Source organism: Vespula vulgaris, chromosome 2 (assembly GCF_905475345.1).
Source record: "Vespula vulgaris chromosome 2, iyVesVulg1.1, whole genome shotgun sequence".
NCBI classification, from domain to species: Eukaryota; Metazoa; Arthropoda; class Insecta; order Hymenoptera; family Vespidae; genus Vespula; species Vespula vulgaris.
Window position 1 is genome coordinate 4,294,772 of NC_066587.1, and position 24,891 is coordinate 4,319,662.

Below are 24,891 nucleotides of genomic sequence, written 5' to 3' on the forward strand. Positions count from 1 at the left end.
ATCGTTTTATTTTCATGCGCAACTTGTTAGTTTATTTATGTTTCATATAAAATATAATATTAATGCAATTAATATAAAATTGAATAATAAAATGTATTAAACTTTTCTCCAATGGAGTATAATACTTATCCTTTTATATATACACCGTCGTACGTATTGCTATAAATTATTTAAGATAATGAGAGATATCAACGAAATAAAGAGTGTTATCGACTTAATGTGTTTCACAGTGTCATACTCGAGAAACTCATATGCATTATCGTTATTTTTGTTAAAGGCATTTCATCGGAGATATCCTTCGTTAGTGTGTCATAAAATAAAGGTAGAAAATAGAGACAAGGACATTGGTCTTTTTAAATTAATTTGTCTATTATCCAAACAAACGTGATTTGATTATTGACGATTAAAAAAAAAGATACAGTTGCTATGAGAAATTTAATTGAGAAACTTAAAGAAAGAAAGAAGTTTCGAAGTATCTCTAAAATTCACAAAATTCCATCAAAAAGTATGAACGAGGTTTTGAGGCCAATTTATATTTTAAGCAATATTTTTGGATTGCGTGTTTTCGTATTTCCCCGAAGTCATTTGAGACCAATATTTAGTTTCATCTATTCCACGTCACTTTTATGTTTGTATACTGCTGGTTGTTTTTATTATAATGGGTGGAAAAATGATATTAAGATATATAAATTAGACGGAATTATATCTCACGTTGTAATTGTCATTAATTTTATGGTGATATTTGTGATATGTATGATGGGATTATATCAAAGCAAGGTGAGTTCAAAAATTCTTTATGATATATTAATTTTAAGGATTTCACTTTATAATATTTAATTAATAATTTTCATGAACCGAACGATACATAGGCAATGAGTTCATGTACAAAAAGAATAAACGAGATTGACAAAACGCTTCAAGCGTTAGGCTCATCAACATCATTCAACTACATTTACAAAAGAACGATTAAGGAAATAGTAATCATTATTATTTATTTGTGTCTCTTTATAATAATAATTATCCTCAATATGATTTTAACAGATCAACCGGTTTATAAAACATCTATAGTAAATTACTTGTCTTTACATATATATAATTATGTGATCGAATGTTTACTGGTAATCGAATTCCTTACCGTTGTAAGGTATGTAATGATTTTAATAATCAATTTATTAGTATTATAAATGAGAAATCCATGAAATGCGTAGATGCATCAAATCGGAATTTCGACGGGCGAACGAACTCCTTAGTGACGAAAACATTCTACCAATTTCTTCCATTACTTTGAATTATGAATTAATTGAACACAAAGGAATCGAGGATTCATTTTCTACAGAACGAAGTTTTCTTGTTGATTCGAAAAAATTATTTATCATGGCTCCTTCATTACGCCAAACGCAATCACGTTTGCAAATTACGAGACACAAAATAAATAGAATTAGAAAATTGTTACGAACGATCAGGTGAGTCCAACGAAAAAAATATTATTTATAATATACGTGAAAATGTGACATTCTCAGGCAGATTCATCTGGAATTATACAGAGTATCGAAAAGTATCGGTAATGTGTACGGCATACAGATATCTCTAGAAATTGCGATTTGTGTTTTGCGAAATACGTATGTGTTATACTACACTTATGTGTTCTATCAAAAAGAAAGGTACAATATTGATAAAATGTCTGTTCAATTCATTATAACGATTTTGTATTGTTTACAATATTCGATGAAGATTTTTGCTGTTAATTACATCTGTGACAAAACAACGAAAGAGGTATGGGAGAGTAGTGATTCTCTGTTCAACTTTATATGACTATTTAATCATGATTGTTCTAGGCTGAACATACCAGCGAAATTATTCATACATTTTATGGTAATAATACGGACATTGAGATAAGAAAAGAGGTTAATATTTATCAGAAATATTATTAAGTTTATATGAGTTGATATTGTGTTCTTTATAGGTAGAAATATTTTCTTTGCAAATGATGCAAGGTAATATCGTATATTCCGCATTCGGACTATATAATCTTAATTGCAAACACATTTGTTCGGTTAGTACAATTATTTGTATGTAATTATGCTGTAAAGAAAGGAGGAATAATGAAACATTCAATAATTTTTTTATTCTACAGTGTATCGGCATTATAACGACATACATGGTGATTATGATACAAGTAACCGATTCAGTAAAAACTGAATCATAAGTTCCTGCGGTGTTCCTTTATTTTGTCAATTTTACAAACAGTATGAGTATTATTATAAAAAACTATGAGTTACTTCATATATGTAATAAAATCCCATAGAAAAATAAATGTAATAATTCATTAGCTTCTTTATTAGTAATGACTGTTAAGGTCAATATATTAATAAATAATTTCTTATTAATTTTGAGTTGATGACGAGATAATGCGTATGTATATTGAAAAATAATATCCATCAAAAGACAAGGACGAAGAAAATATTTAAGATGATGAAAAAGATAGGGTGAGTAGGACATTCGTAGTTTTTACTGCAAGTCATAACGATATCTATTGTGAAAACACTTAAGTATAATAAGAATAGAAATTGCTGATAAGAATTAGTATCGCTGAAAAACTCCAGCGAGGAGTACCTTGAAAATAAGAACGGAAACTTGAAACATTTATTTGGAGAAGAAAAGTGTAAATATTAAAAAAGAGAATTCTAGGAACTTTTAAAATGTTTCTATCGAAAGAGTTTCATCGTTCCCTCATGCCATTGATTATCGTTAATTCAATCGTTTGCACTGGTCTATTAGAATACTTTGTTGATCGGGCCATTCATATGATTGGTTTTGTTTATCTCACTTCTTGTTTTGTTTTCTATAATATTTCATTTTTTATGTTAATTAATATGCTTGATAATTTCACTGAAAGTGATGAAACGAAGTTGTTAAAATTAATTGGCAAATTTCAATTTTGTAATAATGATTTTATCTATCTGATAGCAATTTTTAGCGGTTTTACGAGAAGAAAGGTAAAAATTTTTCGACTAATTAATAAGAATTTCTTTACTAATAAAATTACCGTATTATTAAGATTGATTGATTGACTTTTACAGCGAATAAAATTGTTCTTAGAACAAATGGAAATCTGCACACGAGGAATGGACGAACTGAATGTTTCGAAAAATTATTCTTCACTTTCTCGATATCAGTGTATCGCAGGAATATTTTTAAGCTTTTTAATATTAGGTATATATATAGGTGAAGTTCTTTGGTTGTCTGATATAAAATTATCGTCATCCATAGACAACAGTTCGATATTATTGATGTATTGTATATACGTCTATCCTGTTATCATAATGATGATAACAGATTTTACTTTTGTGTTTTGGATCAGGCAAGTCAATCGTTTTATCTAGCATATAACGATTCAAAATTTACTAAACAATAACATGAGATTTCCGTATAGATATGTAAAGATAAAATTTGTTCAGTTGAATGCTATACTCCAAAACATGTTAACAACGACTATCGATTCTCCACAACATAAGAGAATGCTCAGAATGAAGGATAATTGGGAAGATGATTCTTCGTTATCTACTCTTTATGGGACATACAAAGCGTATGAAAACCTTGCGAAATTAAAAAGAGTCAAGTAAATCATTGACTATTAGTTTGATACTGTTTATTATTCTTCTTCGATTTTTAGTAAGTTTCTGTTGTTTTTTTCATTGAAGACAAATCTATTTGGAATTGATGAAATGTGCCAGTATCCTAAATGAAGTTTATGAATTACAAATTCTTATATCCATATTTACATCTCTTTTATTTATTATTACATTGTTATACAATCTCTGCGTTATTTTAATGACAAGTAACTATTACAATTGGATAGTACAGTTGTACCTGCATTTCTTATGGATTTTTTATCATTGCTTTAAGATTGTTGCAATAACAAATACGTGTCAGAGAACGATTTCAGAAGTAAGTTCTATTTAACAATTCTTATTCTATTTTTTTTTGTTTATTTATGTATCTAATATTCAAAAAATGTACAATCTTTTTTAAATTTAAGAGATATAAGTGCGTATTGATTTTTCTTATTTTTTTTTATATGCTGTGAATACTGGAGAGATTCTTTATGAATTGTACGAACCTTCGACCAGCAGGAAATTTCGTGATCAAGTAGGAAATAATTTTCATCAATATTTGATATAGGAATATATACAATATATATGAAATCGATAACACTTTTTTTCAGATTTGTAGGTTTATGTATCAATTAATCGAAAATCGTTTAATGTTTACCGTCTGCAGATTTTATGATTTAGATCATACTTTCATATATAGTGTAAGTTGACAATATACATTTGATTCATTTTCTTGTTTATTTAATAAAAATTTCTTATATTTGTGTATGTTGTAGGCGATTGGTTCGATTATGACTTACCTTGTCATATTTCTTCAAGTTGGAGATAAGCCTAATGTATTCTTTAATAATACGATTTATAATTCAACGTCCATGATGTAATGAATAAATTGGAATGTTTCTTTTTTCGAAAATATAACATGTGTTATAGACAATGCTTTATACAATATTATATTATTTTTATATCATACCTTTTTATTTTTTCTGTGAATTGATAAGAAGAAAAATTGAAAAACCGAGGAGAGGATAGGAGGGTAAGTAGAAATAATATCTTAGTATTCCATTATCTCCTATTTATTTTTATGCCATTTGAAGGTAATATTTATATCGAATGATTATATGAAAACAGAGAGTAATCCCAATCCATCAAATGCAAACATAGGTCAAAAAAATATCAACTATGAATGTAATAATACATAATGCAAGCAATATGTCCTGATATGTCTTGAGTTTCATTTCGAAACTTAGTAAAGGATTTTCTGCATTTTCTTCGTTTCAAAGAACTTTGAATTCGAAGGTTCTCTATTAGTGTGTTTGAAATAGTTAGTTTCCACGAGAAGAAAGTATAATAAAAATAAATTTGAATCGTTGAAGAAAATTTTGGTAATGTTACTTAGGTTGCAATTTCGACGTGACATTAAATCATTGATAATAATCAACTCCATTTTTTCCACTGGTCTAGTGGAATATTTCATCGATTATAATATCAACACGATTGGTATAGTTTACGCATGCTTCTCTATTATTTTTTACATTTTGATGATCTATTTAGCTTTATTTTCCAAATTTTTACGTAACGACAAACAACCATTCCTTATACAAATATCGTATAAGTTGTACATTTGTAACAGTTATGTATCTTATATCGTCCCTATTATCGCTGGTGTTCTGAGAAGAAAGGTAATGTTCTTTATACTGATACTTTATTTAATTTATTGATATTTTTATATTACAACATTTTTTATTATCTGTTGCAGAAGACAAGACATTTTACGTTACAAATAGAAAGTTGTATTCGAACCATGGAACAATTAAATATTCCGATGAATTTGTCGAAATGTTTGAAGCAACAATGTTATATAATGTCAATTTTTGTTTTTATGTTAATAAATATGATAGCAATTGATATTCGAACTTTACTCTCATTCGGGGTAAATTACTGGACAACTTTTATTATCTTTTGTCTCTATCGTTATCCCATTATCGTACTCTTCGTTAGCGATTTTACTTTTGTGTTCTGGATGAGGCAAGTAAATTGTTTTATGTATCGCAAAATTGTTGGATATAGTATTTTTTATGAGTTTTAAATTAAAAGTAGGTATATAAAGATAAAGTTTAGTCAACTGAATGACTTATTAAGAAGTATGCTAACGACTACTGTCGATTCGCCGCAACATAAAAGAGTCCTTCGAAGGGAAAATATCAATAGGAATGATCCTCCGTCAAATAATATTCGTCGAACGTATAAATCGGATGACGACGCTATGAAGATAAAAAAAATAAGGTAATTATTAGTCGGAGCAATAATAGTATTTATAATTGTCAATTTTACTTATTAATATTTTATATATATATAGTATATATATATATATATATATATATATATATATATATATATATATATATAGTTATATTAATATTTCATATATTTCATTCTTTATGGAAGGGAGATACATATGGAATTAATCAAGTGTGCTAGGAATATAAACGATGCTTATGGCTTACACATTTTATTCTCTATATTATCGGCTACAATTTTAATCACTGTTGCGTGTTACAACATGTACCGGTTCTTTATGACTATGGACTATCGTGCACAAGTGCATCTGAATTTTACTTTTTTCTATTGGATTTTTCACTGTGCAATCAAGATCGTGATAATAAGTTATATATGTGCACGAACTGTGACCGAGGTATGTTCCTTATGAGTGTTCATTATATTTTTTTTTTTTTTTTATAATAATGAATTCTTTTTCCTCAAATGTTAACTAATCACTAAACGAAATAAATTTTGATGTTATATGTTTTTTTTTACATGCGACAAACACCGGAGATATTCTTTGTGAATTGTTCGAACCGTCAACGAGTAACGAATTTCGTGCCGAGGTAATACTTGACAATTGTAAATTTATGGGAAATGAATATTAATCAATACATTTATACTTCCAGATTCGTGACTTCACTTTACAGGTTATTCAAAACCCACTGATCTTTACAACTAATGGCTTCTTTGATCTGGACTATACATTAATGCGTAATGTACGTTCAAAGCATAATTTTTGCTACCGATTATTAGATTTATTATATTAAAATTATCGAAAATTTGTTATTTTTAGGTGCTCGGTACCGTCACCACTTTCCTCATTATTCTTATACAAGTTGGGAATGTAGTGCGACCAGTGTTAATTGAAAATTCAACGTTATCGACTAATAATTATACAGATAATTGATATCATTCTTGAATACAAATTCGTTTAAATCAACATACGGCGTTGGAGAATCTTTACAGCATTAAATATTTATAGTAACCTGGTTATACTTTTTTTCCAACATGCGTATTGTTTTATAGCACTTGTATATAAAAAGTGTGGATACAATAAGGAAATTTGTATGTATCAATTAGCTGCATTCGTTTATTAGTTTTTTAGTGCTATATTTGAAGTGATTTTTTGTCATTCTATATTGAACGGACAATCGAGGAGATAAGTTTTTCGGCAGCTACAATTATAATCGGACGTAATATAAATCATTTTTTATTTGTTGAAGACAATGAAATTATTAACAATTTTTATGATGAAAAAACGATATATATATATATATATATATATATATATATATATATACACACAAATCAATCGAACTTTCTCGGTATTTTTTTACAACATCACTGATAATTTTTTTAAATTGATTAAGTTCACTCTGCAAATATTCACTTGAACATCGATTCGTGCAGTAAATAAATAAAAATAAGTGTAATCATATTCAATATATGCAGAAAATTTTGGAATCATTTTCAATATATTGGAGTGTTGTTAAAATATTTATTAATTTATTTTATTAAAAATAATAATGTAGTTAATAAGACATATAATAATAACTATATTGATCTTTCTTTAGTTACATCGTGATACTTGTCCTTTTAATTTCACTGTCTTAGACGGTTATGTCTAGATCTTCAGTTATGGTTAGATGGTTATGAATTATTCAACATAACGATATAGATCAACGAAGTGGATAGTGTTATCGATTTAATGAGTTTCTAAATATCATACTCGAGAAACTCCTACGCATTATCATAATATTCTTCGAGGACATCTCATCGGAGATATCCTTCATTCGTGTTTCAACAAATAAAAGAAGAAAACAAACAAGACGGATAAAAACGTTGATCTTTTCAAATTAGTTTATATATTATCCAAAAAAAAACGTTGACGATTAGAGACACAGTTGCTATGAGAAACTTAATTGGGAGACTTAAAAAAAAAGAAAAAGTTCGAAGTACCTCTAAAATTTACGAAATTCCATCGAAAAGTATGAACGACATTTTATGGCCAATTTATATTCTAAGCAATATCTTTGGATTACGTGTTTTCGTATTTCCCCGAGGACATTCAAGGCCAATACTGAGTTTTCTTTATTCTACGTCACTTTGTTGTTTGTATTTTGTCGGTTGGTTTTATTATAAAAAACGTAAAAACGACGTTAAACTATACAAATTAGACCGAACTATATCTTATGTTATACTTATTGTTAATTTTACGATGATATTTGTGATACTTATGATGGGATTATATCAGAGCAAGGTGAGTACAAAAACATTTTATGATATATTAATATTAAGGATTTCACTCTATAATATTTAATCAATAATTTTCATGAACCGAACGATACATAGACAATGAAATTATGTATAAAACGGATAAACGAGGTCGACAAAACGCTTCAAGCGTTAGGTTCATCGACATCATTCGACTGCATTTACAAAAGAACTATTATAGATATAGTGATCGTCATTATTTATTTGTTTCTTCTCGTAATAATGATGATGTATAGTATGATTTTAACAGATCAACTGGATTATAAATGGTCCATTATACATAACTTGTCCTTACATATATATAGTTACATGGTCGAATTTTTACTAGTAATCGAATTCCTTACCGTTGTAAGGTATGTAATGATTTTAATTACCAATTTATTAGTATTATAAATGAGAAATTCATGAAATACGTAGATGCATCAAATCGGAATTTCAACGGGCGAACGAACTCCTTAGTGACGACAACATTCTACCAATTTCTTCCATTACGTTGCAATTAATTGAACACAAAGGAATTGAGGGTTCATTTTCTACAGAACGAAGTCTTCTTGTCGATTCGAAAAAATTATTTATCGTGGCTCCTTCATTACGCCAAACGCAATCACGTTTGCAAATTGCGAGGCACAAAATAAATAGAATTAAAAAATTGTTACGAACAATCAGGTGAGTCCAACGAATAAAGTATTATTTACAATATACGTGAAAATTTGATATTCTCAGGCAGATTCATCTGGAATTATATAGAGTATCGAGAAGCGTTAGTCATATGTACGGCATACCGATATCTCTAGAAATTGCAATGTGTATTTTGCTAAATATATATGTGTTATATTACTTTTATGTGTTCTATGAGAAAGAAAGATATAATATTGAAAAAGTGACTGCTCAATTCATTATAACGATTTTGTATTGTTTACAATATTCGATGAAGATTTTTGCCGTTAATTACATCTGTGACAAAACAACGAAAAAGGTATGGGAGAGCAGTGATTCTCCATTCAATTTTACATGACCCTTTCATGATTTTTCTAGGCTCAACACACCAGCGAAATTATTTACACATTTTATGGTAATAATACGGACATCGAGATAAAAAAAGAGGTTAATATATCTAAGAAATATTGTTAAGTCTATATGAGTTAATATTGTCTTTTTTATAGGTAGAGATATTTTCTTTACAAATGATGCAAGTTACTATTACGTATTCCGCATTCGGATTATATAATCTTAATTGCAAACACATTTGCTCAGTTGGTACAATTATTTGGATATAATTACGCTATAAATATGGAAAGAATAATGAAACATCTAATATTTTTTTATTCTTCAGTGCATCGGCATTATAACGACATACATGGTTATAATAATACAAGTAACCGATTCAATAAAAAGCGGATCATAAATCTTAGCGGTGGTCCTTTGTTTTGTCAATTTTACAAACTATGCGAGTGTTATTATAAAAAATTACGTGTTACTTCATGTATCTAATAAAATTCTACAGAGAAATAAATGTAATAATTCATTAGCTTCTTTAATAGTGATAACAGTAAAAATCAATATAGTTTCGCTTAATAAATAATTTCTTATTAATTTTGTCTTCATGGGAAGATAATGCATATGTATGTGGATGAATGATATCCATCAAAAGACAAGGACAAAGAAAATATTTAAGTTGATGAAAAAGATAGGGTGAGTAGGATATTCATAGTTTTTATTGCAAGTCATAGTGATATCTATTGTGAAAACACTTAAGTATAATAAGGATAAAAATTGCTGATAGGAATTAGTTTCGCTGAAAAACTCCAGCGAGAAGTAGTTTGAAAATAAGAACGGAAATTTTTAAATTTAATTTGGAGAAGATCAGTGTAAATATTAAAAAAGAGAATTAAGGAAACTTTTAAAATGTTTCGATCGAAGAAGTTTCAACGTTCCCTCATGCCCTTGATTATCGTTAATTCAATCGTTTGCACTGGTCTATTAGAATACTTTGTTCAACGGACCATTCATATGATTGGTTTCGCTTATGTCATTTCTTGTTTTGTTCTTTACAATATCTTATTTTTTACATTTAAGAATATGTTTGATAATTTCACTCAAAGTCAAGGAACGGAATTGTTAAAGACAATTAGCAAATTTCAATTTTTTATTAATGACTTTATCTATCTGATAGCAATTTTTAATGGTTTTACGAGAAGAAAGGTAAAAATTTTCGATTACTTAATAGTAATTTCTTTACTAATAAAATTACTGTATTATTAAAATTGATTGATTGACTTTTACAGCGAATAAAATTGTTCATAGAACGAATGGAAATCTGTATACGAGGAATGAATGCACTGAAAGTTCCGGAAAATTATTCTTCATTTTTTCGGTATCAATGTATTGCAGATGTATTTTTAATCTTTCTAGTATCAGGTTTGTATGTAGGTGAAACTCTCTGGCTGTCTGACACAAAATTATTGTCAAAAATAGACAATAGTGTGATAATAATGGTTTACTGCATAAATTTCAATCCTGTCATCATAATGATAATTACCGATTTTACTTTTGTGTTTTGGATCAGGTAAGTCAGTCAATTTATCATACAACGAGTCAAAATTTGCTAAACAATAACGTATGATTTCAATATAGATATATAAAGATCAAATTTGTTCAATTGAATGCTGTACTCCAAAGCATGCTGATAACGACTATCGATTCTCCACAACATAAAAGAGTGTTCAGAATGAAGAATAATTGGGAAGATGATTCTTCGTTATCTACTCATTATGGGACGTATAAAGCGTATGAAAACCTTGCGAAATTAAAAAGAATCAAGTAAATTATTTATAATTTGTCCGATACTTTTTATTATCCTTCTCCAACTTTTTGTAATTTTCTGTTGTTTTTTTCATTGAAGACAAATCCATTTGGAATTGATGAAATGTGCCAGTATTGCAAATGAGGCTTATGGATTACAAATTTTTATATCCATATTAACATCCGTTTTATTTATTACTACGGCGTTATATAATGCGTTCGTTACTTTAACAACAAACAATTATTACAATTGTATGATACAGTTTTACACGCATTCTTATTGGATATTTTATTGTTTCTTCAAAGTTTTTGCAATAACGAATATATGTCAGACAACGATTACAGAAGTATGTTTTGTTTAACAATCTTTATTCTATTTTTTTGTTTATTCATGTATCTAATATTTAAAAAATATACAATCTATTTTAAATTTAAGATATATAAGTGCGTATTGAGTTTTCTTATTTTTTTTATATGTTGCGAATACTGGAGAGATTCTTTATGAATTGTACGAACCTTCGACCAGCAGGAAATTTCGTGATCAAGTAGGAAATAATTTTTATCAATATCTGGTATAAGAATACATACAAAGTATATAAAACCTATAATTCTTTATTTCAGATTCGTGAGTTTATGTATCAATTAATCCAGAATCGTTTAAAGTTCACTGCTTGCGGATTTTATGATTTAGATCATACTTTAATATATAATGTAAGTTGTAAATACACATTTAATTCATTTTCTTTTTCATTTGATAGAAGTTTATTATATTTGTTATAGGCGATCGGTACAATTATTACTTATCTCGTCATACTTCTTCAAGTTGGAGATAAACCTAAAGCATTCTTCAATAATGCGATTCATAATTCAACGTCAACGATATAATGAATGAATTAGAATGTTTCTTTTTTTGACAAATATACAACGCATACAATGCTTTATACAATATTATATTTCTTTTATATTACACCTTTTCATTTTTTCTGTGAATCGATAAAAAGAAAAATCGAAAACCTGAAGAGAAAATAGAAGGGTAAATACAAACAATATCTAAGTATTCCATAATTTTCTATTTATTTTTATGCGATAAGAAGGTAATACTTGTAAGTGGTTTTCATGGAATGATTGCACGAAGACAGAGAGTAATTTCCACTCCGTTGAATGCGAACATAGGTCAAACAAATATCACCTATGAATGTAATAAGATATAATGCAAGCAATGAGTTGTAAGATGTAGTGAGTTTCATTTCGAAACTCTGCAAAGAATGTTCTGCATTTTCTTCGTTTTAAAGAACTTTGAATACGAAAGTTCTCGATAAGTGTGTTTGAAATATTTTGGTTTCTACGAGAAGAAAATATAATACAAATAAATTTGACTCATTGAAGAAAACTTTGGATATGATTCTTACTTCGGAATTTCGACGTAGAATCAAACCGTTGGTAATAATCAACTCGATTGTTTCCACGGGTCTAGTAGAATATTTCATCAACTATAATATTAACACGATCGGTATAGTTTATGCATGCTTCTCTATCATTTTTTATATCTCGATGATCTGTTTAAATTCGGTTTTCGAATTTATATATGACGGTAAAAAATCATTTGTTATACAAATATCGTCTTGGTTACATTTTTTTAATAGCTACGTATCTTTTATCGTTCCTATTATCGCTGGTGTTCTGAGAAGAAAGGTAATGTTCTTTATTCTGGTACTTTATTTAATTTATTGATATTTTTATATTACGGCATTTTTTATTATCTGTTGCAGAAGACAAGACATTTTACGTTACAAATAGAAAGTTGCATTCGAACCATGGAACAATTAAATATTCCGATGAATATGTCCAAACATTTGAGGCAACAGTGCTATGTAGTATTAGTTTTTGTTTTTATATTAATATATATGATAGCAATTGATATGCGAACCTTACTCTCATTCGGGGTAAATTACTGGACAATTTTTATTATCTTTTATCTCTACCGTTATCCCATTATCGTACTCTTTGTTAGTGATTTTACTTTTGTGTTCTGGATGAGGCAAGTAAATTGTTTTATGTATCACAAAATTGTTGGATATAGTATTTTTTATGAGTTTTAAATTAAAAGTAGGTATATAAAGATAAAGTTTAGTCAACTGAATGACTTATTAAGAAGTATGCTAACGACTACTGTCGATTCGCCGCAACATAAAAGAGTCTTTCGAAGGGGAAATATCAAAAGGAATGATCTTTCGTTGAATAATATTCGTCGAACGTATAAATCGGACGACGACACTATGAAGATAAAAAAAGTAAGGTAATTATTAGTGGGAGCAATAATAGTATTTGTAATTATCAATATTAATTATTAATTTTTATTATTAATTATCAATTTCAATTATTAAAAAAAATATATATATGTATATATATATATATATATGTATATATATATGTATATATATATATGTATGTATATATATGTATATATATATGTATATATATATGTATGTATATATATGTATATATATATATATATATATATATATATATATGTATATATAGAATAGAGTTACATTAATATTTCATATATTTCATTCCATATCGAAGGGAGATACATTTGGAATTAATCAAGTGTGCTAGGAATATAAACGATGCTTACGGCTTACATATTTTGTTCTCTATATTATCGGCTTCAATTTTAATTACTTTTATGTCTTACAATATGTACCAGCTCTTTATGATTATGGATTATCACGCACACTTGCATCTAGATCTTATTTTTTTCTATTGGATTTCTCACTGTGTGGTCAAGATCATAATAGTAAGTCATGTATGTGCTCGAACTGGTACCGAGGTATGTTTTTTACGAGTGTTCATTATATTTTTTTTTATGATAATTTTTTTTCTGTAAGTGTCAACTAATCGCTAAACGAAATAATTATCGATGTTATATCTTATTTTTTTACATGCGACGAATATTGGAGATATTCTTTGCGAATTGTACGAACCGTCAACAAGTAACGAATTTCGTGCCGAGGTAATATTTGACAATTGTAAATTTATGGGAAATTAATATCTATTAATATATTTATGTTTCCAGATTCGTGACTTCACGTTACAGATTATTCAAAACCCACTGATCTTAACAATTAATGGCTTATTTGATCTAGACTATAGGTTATTACGTAGCGTACGTTTAAAGTATAATGTTTGCTATCGATTTTTAGATTTATATTAAAATAATGGAAAACTAATGTTTATTATTTTTAGGTGATCGGTACCATCGTAACTTACCTCGTTATTCTTATTCAAATTGGGAGTATATCGCAACAAATGTCAACTGAAAATTCAACGATATCGATTAATAATTATACAGAAAATTAATATCATTGTTTGATTTAGAATCGTTTAAATCTACATACGGTGCTGCAAAATCTTCAAAGCATTAAATATTTATAGCACTCCGTTCAATTTCTTTTCTAATACATGTGTATTTAGTGTTTTATAGCACATGCATTTAAAAAGTATGAATACAATAAGCAAATTTGCATATTAATATTGGCTGCATTTGTTTATTCCTGAGTGCTATTTTGAATGTGTTTTTTTTTCATTGCACTAACGGTACTGATACTATTGTTTAATTTTCATGTTCAATTTTGTGATTTTATTTTTAATTTATACATCATATTAATGTACTTCATAAAAAATATAATAATAAAAGGTATTAAAATTTTTTCAACTATATTCTAATACTTGCTATTGTACCTTTACCGTTCTAGACATTATTATGAATTATTCAAGGTAATGAGAGATCAACGAAATAGAAAGTGTTATTGACTCGATTAGGATCGCAGCGCCACAAGTGAGAGACTCGCACGCATTACTATAATATCCTTCGAAGACATCTTATCGGACTCCGTCGGAGCCTTACAAAATAAGGGAAAAAACTTAGATAAAAGGGATAAAGACTGCGATATATTGAAAATTTTTTATATATTCTTCAAATAAGTGATTTGTTGTTGTCGACGATTAGAAAATTCGACAAAATAATTATGAGAAGTTTATTTGAGAGATTTAGAAAAAAAGGAAGTGTCCGACGTATTTGTAAAGTTGATAAAATAAAGTATGAGCGATCGAAAAGTATGAGTGATGTTCTGCGACCGGTCTATATTCTAAGCATTATTTTTGGATTGCGATTTTTCGGATTTCCCAGTGATTTTTCAAGACGAGTGTGTAGTTTTCTTTATTCAATGTCACTTTACTGTCTGTACATTGCAGGTCGTTTTTATTGGAAACACAACAGAGTAATTGATTTACACGAAACTATATTTTATATGACAACTATCATACATCATGTAGTGATAATTGTGATACTTTTAATGGGATTATATCGGAGCAAAGTGAGTCTTAAAATTTTATATGATATATTAATATTGTTGATTTTTAACAAAATTATTTATTGATTTTCTTGATATGAACAATATACAGGCATCAAAATTATGTGCTAGAAAGATAAACGAGGTCGATAAAACGCTTCAAGCGTTAGGCTCACCGGCATCTTTCAACAGCGTTTACAATAGAACGATAGTGGATATAACGATAATAATCATTTATCTGTTCTTCTTCTTGTCGTTAACGGTCATAAAGCAAATTTTACGTGATGAGCCGTTTTTTAAATCATTTGGGACATATTGCTTAACATTTTTACATGTATATAGTTTTATGGTTGAATTTTTACTGGTGGGCGAATTCATTACTATTGTAAGGTATGTAATGGGTTTATGCATTAATTCATTTTTATTATAAACTAGAAATCTTTGAAATACATAGGTGCATCAAATCGGAATTTGAAAGAGCGAACGAACTCCTTGGCGATATTAGCATGCTATCTATTTCTTCTATTGCTTCGAATTTATTTAAGCATAAAGACGCTGATGGTTCCTTTTCTATAGAACGATTTCTCCCCATCAACTCGGAAAAATTATTTATCGTTGCACCATCATTAAGACAAAGGCAGTCACAATTGCAAATTTCAAGTCACAAAATAAATCGAAGTAGAATGTTGTTACGAACTATAAGGTAAGCCTAGCGAATAAAGTATTATTTATAATACTCATGAAAATTTGATATTCTCAGACAGATTCATTTGGAACTATGGAGAGTGTCGAAAAGTTTTAGTAATATGTACGGTATACAGATATCCTTAGAAATTGCAATGTGTGTTTTACTTAACACATATTCGCTATATACTCTTTATGTGAAGTTTAAGGAAGAGATATGTGACATTCACGAATTGATTTTAGCATCCATTAGAACACTTTTGTTGTGTTTACAATATTCGACTAAAATTTTTATCGTTAATTATGTTTGTGATAAAACAACGAAAGAGGTATGGGAGAGTATTGATTCAGCGTTCTATTTCATATTACGATTTCATGACTTTTATAGGCTGAGCGAACGAACGAAATTATTCACACATTTTATGGACAAAATACGGATTTCGAGATACAAAAGGAGGTTGATATTTTTATGTAATATTTCAGAATTTTCATGAATTAATATTGTTTTCTATACAGGTGGAAATATTTTCTTTGCAAATGATGCGGCGTCGTAATGCTTATTCCGCATTTGGTTTATATAATCTTAATTGTAAACATATTTGTTCGGTTGGTATGATTATTTATCCACAATCATATTATGAAAATGAAGAGAGGAATAATGAGAAATATAATTTACTTATTTATTTTTCAGTGTATCAGCATCATAACGACGTACATGGTTATCATGATACAAGTAACCGATTCAATAAAAGGAGGATCATAAATTACTATGGGAGTCTTTCGTTTTGTTCATTGTAGGATCGATAAGAGTATTATTTGAAATAATTGAAATAATTGTACTTCTTGTTAGTTATAATTGCTATAATAGCTACAAATGTTAACTTTAATATAACATTTTGTCTAAGAAATAATCTTTTATTCATTTTCATTTGATAACGAAGTAATATGTGCCTCTCATCGAAAAAACGAAGACGAGGATAATATTTAGCGAAATGGAAGAGTCGGGTAAGTAGAAAATTGGTAGTTTTTTTTCGAAGCTAGCAATCTAATAATATACGTTACGAAAACATTCGAATATAATAAGAATAGACACTTGTAGTTAAAGTTAATGTTTCTATAAAGCTCCAGCAGTAGTCGTTTGAAAATGAAGAAGGAAACTTTAACATTTATTTGGAAAGTGAAAAATTATATTTTCGAAACAGATGGCTCGTGTTTAATTATTCTACACTTATATAACTTACGATAAGTAATATGATTTATATTTGATGATATGCATCACTTGCCTAATCTAATCTTAACAACTATTATTGCTACTTCCCCGACTACAATTTGATTTTTTCACTCTATAAAAGATTTACTTTGAAAAAAAAGAACATGGAAAAAACAGGGAAGCTTATCCGAGGAAAAGATAACATCGGCGCATTAAATAATTACCTATTTATTCATTTGTAGTGATAAGGTAATAACCAGTAAGAGGGTTCTATCGAACGATTGCACAATGGAAAAATATAGTTATCACTTATGCGATTGCAAATGTAGGTCAAAATAATATGCAATTAGATCTAACTAAGATAAAATGCAAGCAATGAATTGTGAGATGTAGTAAGTTTCATTTCGAAATTCAGCAAAGAATGTTCTGCACTTTCTTCACATTTGAAAGAACTTTAAGTACGAAGTTTTTCGATGAGTGTGTTCGAAATAATTAGTTTCTACGAAAAGAAGGAATAATACAAATAAAATTGATTCTTTGAAGAAAATTTTGGAAATGTCTCTTACGGGGAAATTTCGATGTGTCATTAAACCGTTGATAATAATGAATTCGATTTTTTCCACTGGTCTAATAGAATATTTTACCGATTTTAAAATTTACATAATGGGTATAATTTATGCTTGCTTCTCTATCATGTTTTACCTTTCAATGATGTATCTAAATTCGTTTTTCGAATACATTTATGAAGATGGACAACCATTCCTTATACAAATATCACTTCGGTTATACGTTTGTTGTGCTTACACGTCTTATATCGTCCCCATCATCGCTGGTGTTTTCAGAAGAAAAGTGAGATTTTTTGTTCTTTTTTAATAATTTATTCAATTTATTTTTATTTTTATTTTACGACATTTTTTGTTATCTTTTGCAGAAGACAAAGCAGTTCACGTTGCAAATAGAAAATTGTGTTCAAATCATGGAACAACTAAATATTCCAATGAATTTGTCTAGATGTTTTTGGCAACAGTGTTATATGATGTTATTTTTTGTTTTCATGATAATATATGTAACAATATTTGATATTCGAACCTTCATATCATTGGAGTTAAATTATTGGAGAATTTTTATTTTCTTTTATCTCTACTATTATCCCTTTATCCTATTGTCAATCTTCGATTTTAATTTTGTTTTCTGGGTAAGGTAAGTAAATTGTTTTATGTATAGTAAGACTGTAAGATATACAATTTTTAATGCATTTAAAATTAAAAATAGGTATATAAAAATAAAATTTAGTCAATTGAATGACTTATTAAAAAGTATGTTAACGACTACTATCGATTCGCCACAACATAAAAGAATCCTTCGAAGCAGAAATATTAAAAATAACGATCCTCTGTTAAATAATATTCGTCGAACGTATAAATTGGACGATGGCGCTATGAAGATAAAAAAAGCAAGGTAATTATTATATGGTGAAATTGTACAAAATAGTTATATTAATATTTCATATATTGCATTTCATATCGAAGGGAGATACATTTGGAACTAATCAAGTGTGCTAGGAATATAAACGATGTTTATGGCGTACATATTTTATTCTCTATATCAGCAGCTTTAATTTTAATCACTATAACGTCTTACAATATGTATTGTTTTTTAATGACTATGAACAACAATGTACAAATCTATCGCATTTTTGTTTTTACGCATTGGATTGTTCACTTCACGATTAAGATCATGATAATAAGTCATGTATGTGCACGAACTATGATCGAGGTATGTTTCTTATTAGTGTTTCTTATATATTTTTTCTTTATATGATAATGATTTTTTTTCGCAAATTTTAATCCAATGATGAACGAAATAGATATTAATGTTATATTTTATTTTTTTTATATGCGACGAATATCGGAGATATTCTTTGCGAATTGTACGAACCGTCAACCAGTAACGAATTTCGTGCCGAGGTAATACTTGATAATTGAAAATTTATAGGAAATTAATATCTATTAATATATTCATGTTTCCAGATTCGAGACTTCACTTTACAAGTTATTCAAAATCCATTGATCTTTACAACTAATGGATTATTTGATCTAGACCATACGTTAATACGTAGCGTACGTTTAAAGCATATTTATTGTTACCGATTATTAGATTTATATTGAAATTATAGAAAACTAATGTTTATTATTTTTAGGTGATCGGTACCGTCGCAACTTACCTCGTTATTCTTATTCAAGTTAAGAATGTATCGCAAGAAGTATTAATTGAAAATTCAACGATATGGACTAATAATTATACAGAAAATTAATTTCTGTATACAAGAATAAGATTCATCTAAATCTACATACGGTGATGCAAAATCTTTACAGTATTATATATTTATAGTATTCCGTTTAAGTTCTTTTCCAACGCGTGTACTGTTTTATAGCACTTGTATTTAAAAAGTTTGAATACAATAAGGAAATTTATATATAAGAATTGGCTGCATTCGTTTATTTCTTCTTCAGTACTATTTTCGAAGTGATTTTTTAAGATTCTATTTTGGACTAGATAACTGAAAAGATAAATTTTTTGATAGTTGGAATTATAATCGAATTTAAGATATATCATTTTTTAATTGGCGAAGGCAATGAAATTATTTACATTTTTTAGGGTGACAGCACGAAATATATACAATTCAATAGGACCTTCTCATTATTTTTTCACTATATTATTGATAATTTTTTTAAATTGATCATTTAGCGAAATTGAAATTACTTGTTCGCAGTTGAAAATGTTCTCTCTGCAAATATTTACTCGAACATCGATTAATATAAAAATAAAAATAAGCGTAATCATAGCTATCAATATATCTATAAAATTGTAGAATCATTTTCAATACTTTGGAGTGTTGTTAAAATATTAGATTTATTGCGATACAAATGTATTAGCTGGTATTAATGAAATAAATTAACACATCGATTAGAAAAAACTAGTCGTATTATCCATTTCTTAAAATGAGAACTGAAAGTAAGGCAATAAATGCATTTTAATTCTTTCTCATTAATCTAGTACAGTAATCTTAATAAACACGTGCAAAGTAATTTTTTCTATATATAAAAAGTTTCTTTCTCAGTACTGTTATTGTTTTATTTTTATATTAAGTCTTTTAATTTTGTTTTTATTTTATTAAAAATAATAATGTAGTTAATAAGATTTATAATAATAAAAGATATTGAATTTTCTTCAGTTAGATTGTGATACTTGTCCTGTTATAGTTTCACCATTATTATGAATTACTCAAGATAATGAGAGACATTATTATTAATTATTCAAGGTAATGAGAGATATCAACGAAATAGAGAGTGTTTTCGACTCGATAAGTATCGCAGCGCCACGATTGAGAGACTCGCACGCATTAGCATAATATCCTTCGAAGACATCTTATTGTACTCCATTCCTGTCTCACAAAAAAAAAGAAAAGAAAACAAGTATAAAAAGGATAAAAACTGTGATATATCAAAATTTATTTATCTATTATACAAATAAGCGTGATTTGTGGTTGTCGACGATTAGAAAACACGACGAAATAATCATGAGAAGTTTATTTGAGAGACTTAGAAAAAAAGAAAGTGTGCGACGTATGTCTAAAGTTGATAAAATAAAATATGAGCGATCGAAAAATATGAATGATGTTTTGCGGCCGGTATATATCTTGAGTATTATCTTTGGATTACGGGTTTTGAGATTTCCTCGTGGTCGTTTAAGATTAATATTTAGTTCCATTTATTCCATATCACTTTGCTGTCTATATCTTTCAAGTCGTTTTTATTGGAAAGATAACAGAATAATTGATTTACACGGAACTATATTTCATATTACAACTATTATACATCATATAGTGATAATTGTGATACTTATAATGGGATTATATCGGACCGAGGTGAGTCTTAGAACTGTGTATGATGTATTCATATTATCGATTTTTTAATAAAATTATTCACTGATTTTCATGAAACGAATAATACACAGGCATCAAAATTATGTGCTAAGAAGATAAACGAGGTCGATAAAACGCTTCAAGCGTTAGGTTCATCGACATCTTTCAATAGTATTTACAATAGAACGATAATGGACATAAGGATAATTATCATTTATTTGTTCGTTTCCTTCATAGTGACGATCATAGGGCAAATTTTAAAACATCAGTTGATTTTTAAATCGTTGAAAGTATATTCCATCACGTTTTTACATATATATAGTTTCATGATCGAATTTATATTGGTGATTGAATTCCTTACATTTATAAGGTATGTAATGGGTTTATACATTCATTCATTTTTATTATAAACTGGATATCTTTGAAATACGTAGGTGCATCAAATCGGAATTTGAACGAGCAAATGAATTGCTTGCCGATGTTAGCGTGCTACCTATTTCTTCTATTGCTTCGGAATTATTTGAACACAGAGAAGCTGATGGTTCCTTTTCTATAGAACAATCTCTCCCCATCAATTCGGAAAAATTATTTATTGTTGCACCGTTATTAAGACAAAGGCAAACACAATTGCAAATTTCAAATCATAAAATAAATAGAAGTAGAATGTTATTACGAACTATAAGGTGAGTCTAGCGAATAAAGTATTATTTATAATATTCATGAAAATTTGATACTCTCAGACAAATTCATCTGGAATTATGGAGAGCGTCGAAAAGTGTTAGTAATATGTATGGCATACAGATATCTCTAGAAATTGCAATGTGTGTTTTGCTTAACACATATGTGTTATATAATTTTTATATGAAGTTTATGGAAGAAATAAGTGATACTCAGGGATTGATTCTTCAACTTATTAGAACGTTTTTGTTGTGTTTACAACATTCGACTAAGATTTTCGCCGTTAATTATTTGTGTGACAAAACAACGAAAGAGGTATGTGAGAGCAGTGATCCGTCGTTCTATTTTATATTATGATTTCATGATTTTTCCAGGCTGCACAAACCAACGAAATTATTCACACATTTTATGGGCAAAATACGGATTTCGAGATACAAAAGGAGGTTAATATTTTTATGAAATATTTCGAAATTTCAATGAATTGATATCTTTTTCTATACAGGTGGAAATATTTTCTTTGCAAATGATGCAACGTCCTAACGTGTATTCCGCATTTGGTTTATATAATCTTAATTGTAAACACATTTGCTCGGTTGGTATGATTATTTATCCACAATCATATTATGAAAATGAAGGAAGGAATAATGAGAAATATAATTTACTTATTTATTTTTCAGTGTATTGGCATCATAACAACGTACATGGTTATCATGGTACAAGTAACCGATTCAATAAAAGGAGGATCATAAATTACTATGGGAGTCCTTCGTTTTGTTCATTGTAGTATCGATAAGAGTATTACTATAAAAACTTAGGAGTGATTTCTTATATGATATAAAATGGTAATTTGAAATAATTATACTTCTTGTTAGTTATAAATGCTATAATAGCTATAAATGTTAACTCCAATATAACTTTTTGCCTAAGAAATAATCTTTTATTCATTTTCATTCGCTAACGAAGTAATATGTGCCTTTCATCGAAAAAACGAAGACGAGGATAATATTTAGTAAAATGGAAGAGTCGGGTAAGTAGAAAATTGGTAGTTTTTTTTTCGAAGCTAGCAATCTAATAATATACGTTACGAAAACATTCGAATATAATAAGAATAGAAACTTGTAGTTAAAGTTAATGTTTCTATAAAACTCCAGCAGTAGTCGTTTGAAAATGAAGAAGGTAACTTTAACATTTATTTGGAAAGTAAAAAATTATATTTTCGAAACGGATCGATCGTGTTCAATTGCTCTCCCCTTATATCACTTATGACAAGTAATTTGATTTATGTCGGATAATACATCGTATCCCTTGTCTAATGTAATCCTAACAAGTATTTTTGCTATGTATTTTGCCGTACTACCATTTGATTTTTTTACGCTATAAAAGTTGCACTTAAAAGGAAAAGGGAAAAAAGAAGAAACAGAGAAGTACAAGAAAAGATAACATCTGCGTATTGAATAATTTCTTATTTATTTCTATATGATAAGAAAGTAATACTTATAAGTGGGTTTCATCGAACGACCTCATCAAGGAAAAACATAGTTCTCTCTCATTTGAACGCGTATGTAGGGCAAAACAATATTCAATAACTTCTGAATAAGATATAATGCAAGCAAAACGTTGTGAACCGTTGTAAGTGTCACAATAAAATTTAACGAAAAATATCCTGCGTTCGTGTTTTTTTTATTAATATCAAATTATCATTCATTCTTTTCTTCTAATATTAAATTTCTATGTGTTTGAAATAATTAATATCTTAGAAATAAATAAGAAATAAACGGAAAAGATAAATGAAACAGTTTCTCTCCATTTTTGGAAATGTCTCTATCCGCTGAATTTCGATATAAAATCAAGCCATTGATAATAATGAATTCAATTTTTAATACTGGTCTGATGGAATATTTCGTCGATATTAAAATTAACACAATTGGTATTGTTTATGCTTGCTTCTCTATCTTTTTCTACGTTTTGATCGGCAATGTATTTACGTTTTTTTCGAAATATAATGCAGAATCGTCTCTTATAAAATTAACGTATCGGTTATACTTTTATAACATCTATTTGTATCAGATTGGCAGCATTATTTTTGGAGTTTTCAGACGAAAAGTAAAGTTCTTCGTTCTTATAATTTATTCAATTCATCGCAAATTTTATCTTATGACATTTTTGTTATTATTGCAGAAGACGCGACGTTTTACATTGCAAATAGAAACCTGTATTCGAACTATGGATCAATTAAATATACCAATGAATTTACCTAAATACTTTCGGCAACAGTATTATTATTCTGTGTTATATATAGTTTTCGTTGTAATATCTATGATAGTGATTGATTATAAATGGTTTATATCATTTGGGTCTAGTTATTGGAAAATATTAATTTTCTTTTATGTCACACGTTATCCCTTTATCGTATTATTAGTAGTCGACATTACTTTCGTATTCTGGATGAGGCAAGTAAATCATTTGATCTATCGCAAACAAATTTAATATTTATATCAAATTTTATCAAACCATAAACTTATAATAGATATATACAGATAAAATTTAGTCAATTGAACGAACTACTGAAAGGTATGCTTACAACTACTATCCATTCTCCGCAACATAAAAGAATTCTTCGTATGAGGAACAGGAAGAATGATTCTCCGTCATCTGATGTTCATCGAACGGATAAATTGAACAAAGACGTAACCAAGATAAAAAAAGCCAAGTAATTATTATAGAGTGCAATTCTATAAAATAATTATTTAAAATTTTTATATTTTTCATTTTTTGTCGAAGGGAGATACATCTGGAATTAATCAAGTGTGCTAGGAATATAAACGATGCTTATGGCTTACATATTTTATTCTCTATATCAACAGCTTTAATTTTAATCACTATTGTATCTTACAATTTATACTATTTCTTAATAATTACGGATTACCGTGAACAGCTATATCGTACCTTTACTTTTATACATTGGATTTTTTACTTTGCGATCAAGATCATTATAATATGTCATGTATGTGCAGGAACTATGAACGA

The 24,891-nt window shown here is 28.1% G+C and overlaps 3 protein-coding genes across 3 annotated transcripts; all 3 read left to right on the forward strand.

Annotated features, from left to right (window-relative positions):
* Positions 1 to 1,028: 1,028 nt before the first annotated feature.
* On the forward strand, positions 1,029 to 2,206 carry LOC127061969 (putative gustatory receptor 28b). The gene is made up of 6 exons (XM_050989501.1): positions 1,029 to 1,144; positions 1,209 to 1,463; positions 1,521 to 1,773; positions 1,836 to 1,904; positions 1,964 to 2,053; positions 2,135 to 2,206. The coding sequence occupies exons 1-6, from the start codon at positions 1,029 to 1,031 to the stop codon at positions 2,204 to 2,206; spliced, it is 855 nt and encodes a 284-aa protein (XP_050845458.1).
* A 6,313-nt stretch (positions 2,207 to 8,519) lies between these two features.
* Positions 8,520 to 11,897, forward strand: LOC127061970 (gustatory receptor for sugar taste 43a-like). Its single transcript, XM_050989502.1, has 8 exons — positions 8,520 to 8,563; positions 8,628 to 8,876; positions 8,934 to 9,016; positions 10,623 to 10,776; positions 10,845 to 11,030; positions 11,113 to 11,359; positions 11,634 to 11,723; positions 11,793 to 11,897. Exons 1-8 carry the CDS (start codon positions 8,520 to 8,522, stop codon positions 11,895 to 11,897), a joined length of 1,158 nt encoding a protein of 385 aa, XP_050845459.1.
* Positions 11,898 to 16,050: 4,153 nt separating this feature from the next.
* LOC127061971 (putative gustatory receptor 2a) lies at positions 16,051 to 16,814 on the forward strand. The gene is made up of 5 exons (XM_050989503.1): positions 16,051 to 16,070; positions 16,128 to 16,380; positions 16,440 to 16,508; positions 16,568 to 16,657; positions 16,743 to 16,814. Exons 1-5 carry the CDS (start codon positions 16,051 to 16,053, stop codon positions 16,812 to 16,814), a joined length of 504 nt encoding a protein of 167 aa, XP_050845460.1.
* Positions 16,815 to 24,891: the final 8,077 nt, after the last annotated feature.

Excerpts from the sequence above, each read along its gene's own strand:
- LOC127061970 (XM_050989502.1), top strand. The coding sequence starts at position 8,520 with ATGGTCGAATTTTTACTAGTAATCGAATTCCTTACCGTTGTAAG. Across the intron at positions 9,017-10,622 it reads ATCTCTAGAAATTGCAATGT|TATCAGGTTTGTATGTAGGT; the intron begins GTATTTTGCTAA and ends TAATCTTTCTAG. Across the intron at positions 11,360-11,633 it reads GTCAGACAACGATTACAGAA|ATTCGTGAGTTTATGTATCA; the intron begins GTATGTTTTGTT and ends TCTTTATTTCAG.
- LOC127061969 (XM_050989501.1), top strand. The coding sequence starts at position 1,029 with ATGATTTTAACAGATCAACCGGTTTATAAAACATCTATAGTAAATTAC. Across the intron at positions 1,774-1,835 it reads GTGACAAAACAACGAAAGAG|GCTGAACATACCAGCGAAAT; the intron begins GTATGGGAGAGT and ends TGATTGTTCTAG. Across the intron at positions 2,054-2,134 it reads ATTGCAAACACATTTGTTCG|TGTATCGGCATTATAACGAC; the intron begins GTTAGTACAATT and ends TTTATTCTACAG.
- LOC127061971 (XM_050989503.1), top strand. The coding sequence starts at position 16,051 with ATGTTGTTACGAACTATAAG. Across the intron at positions 16,071-16,127 it reads ATGTTGTTACGAACTATAAG|ACAGATTCATTTGGAACTAT; the intron begins GTAAGCCTAGCG and ends TGATATTCTCAG. Across the intron at positions 16,509-16,567 it reads ATTTCGAGATACAAAAGGAG|GTGGAAATATTTTCTTTGCA; the intron begins GTTGATATTTTT and ends TTTTCTATACAG.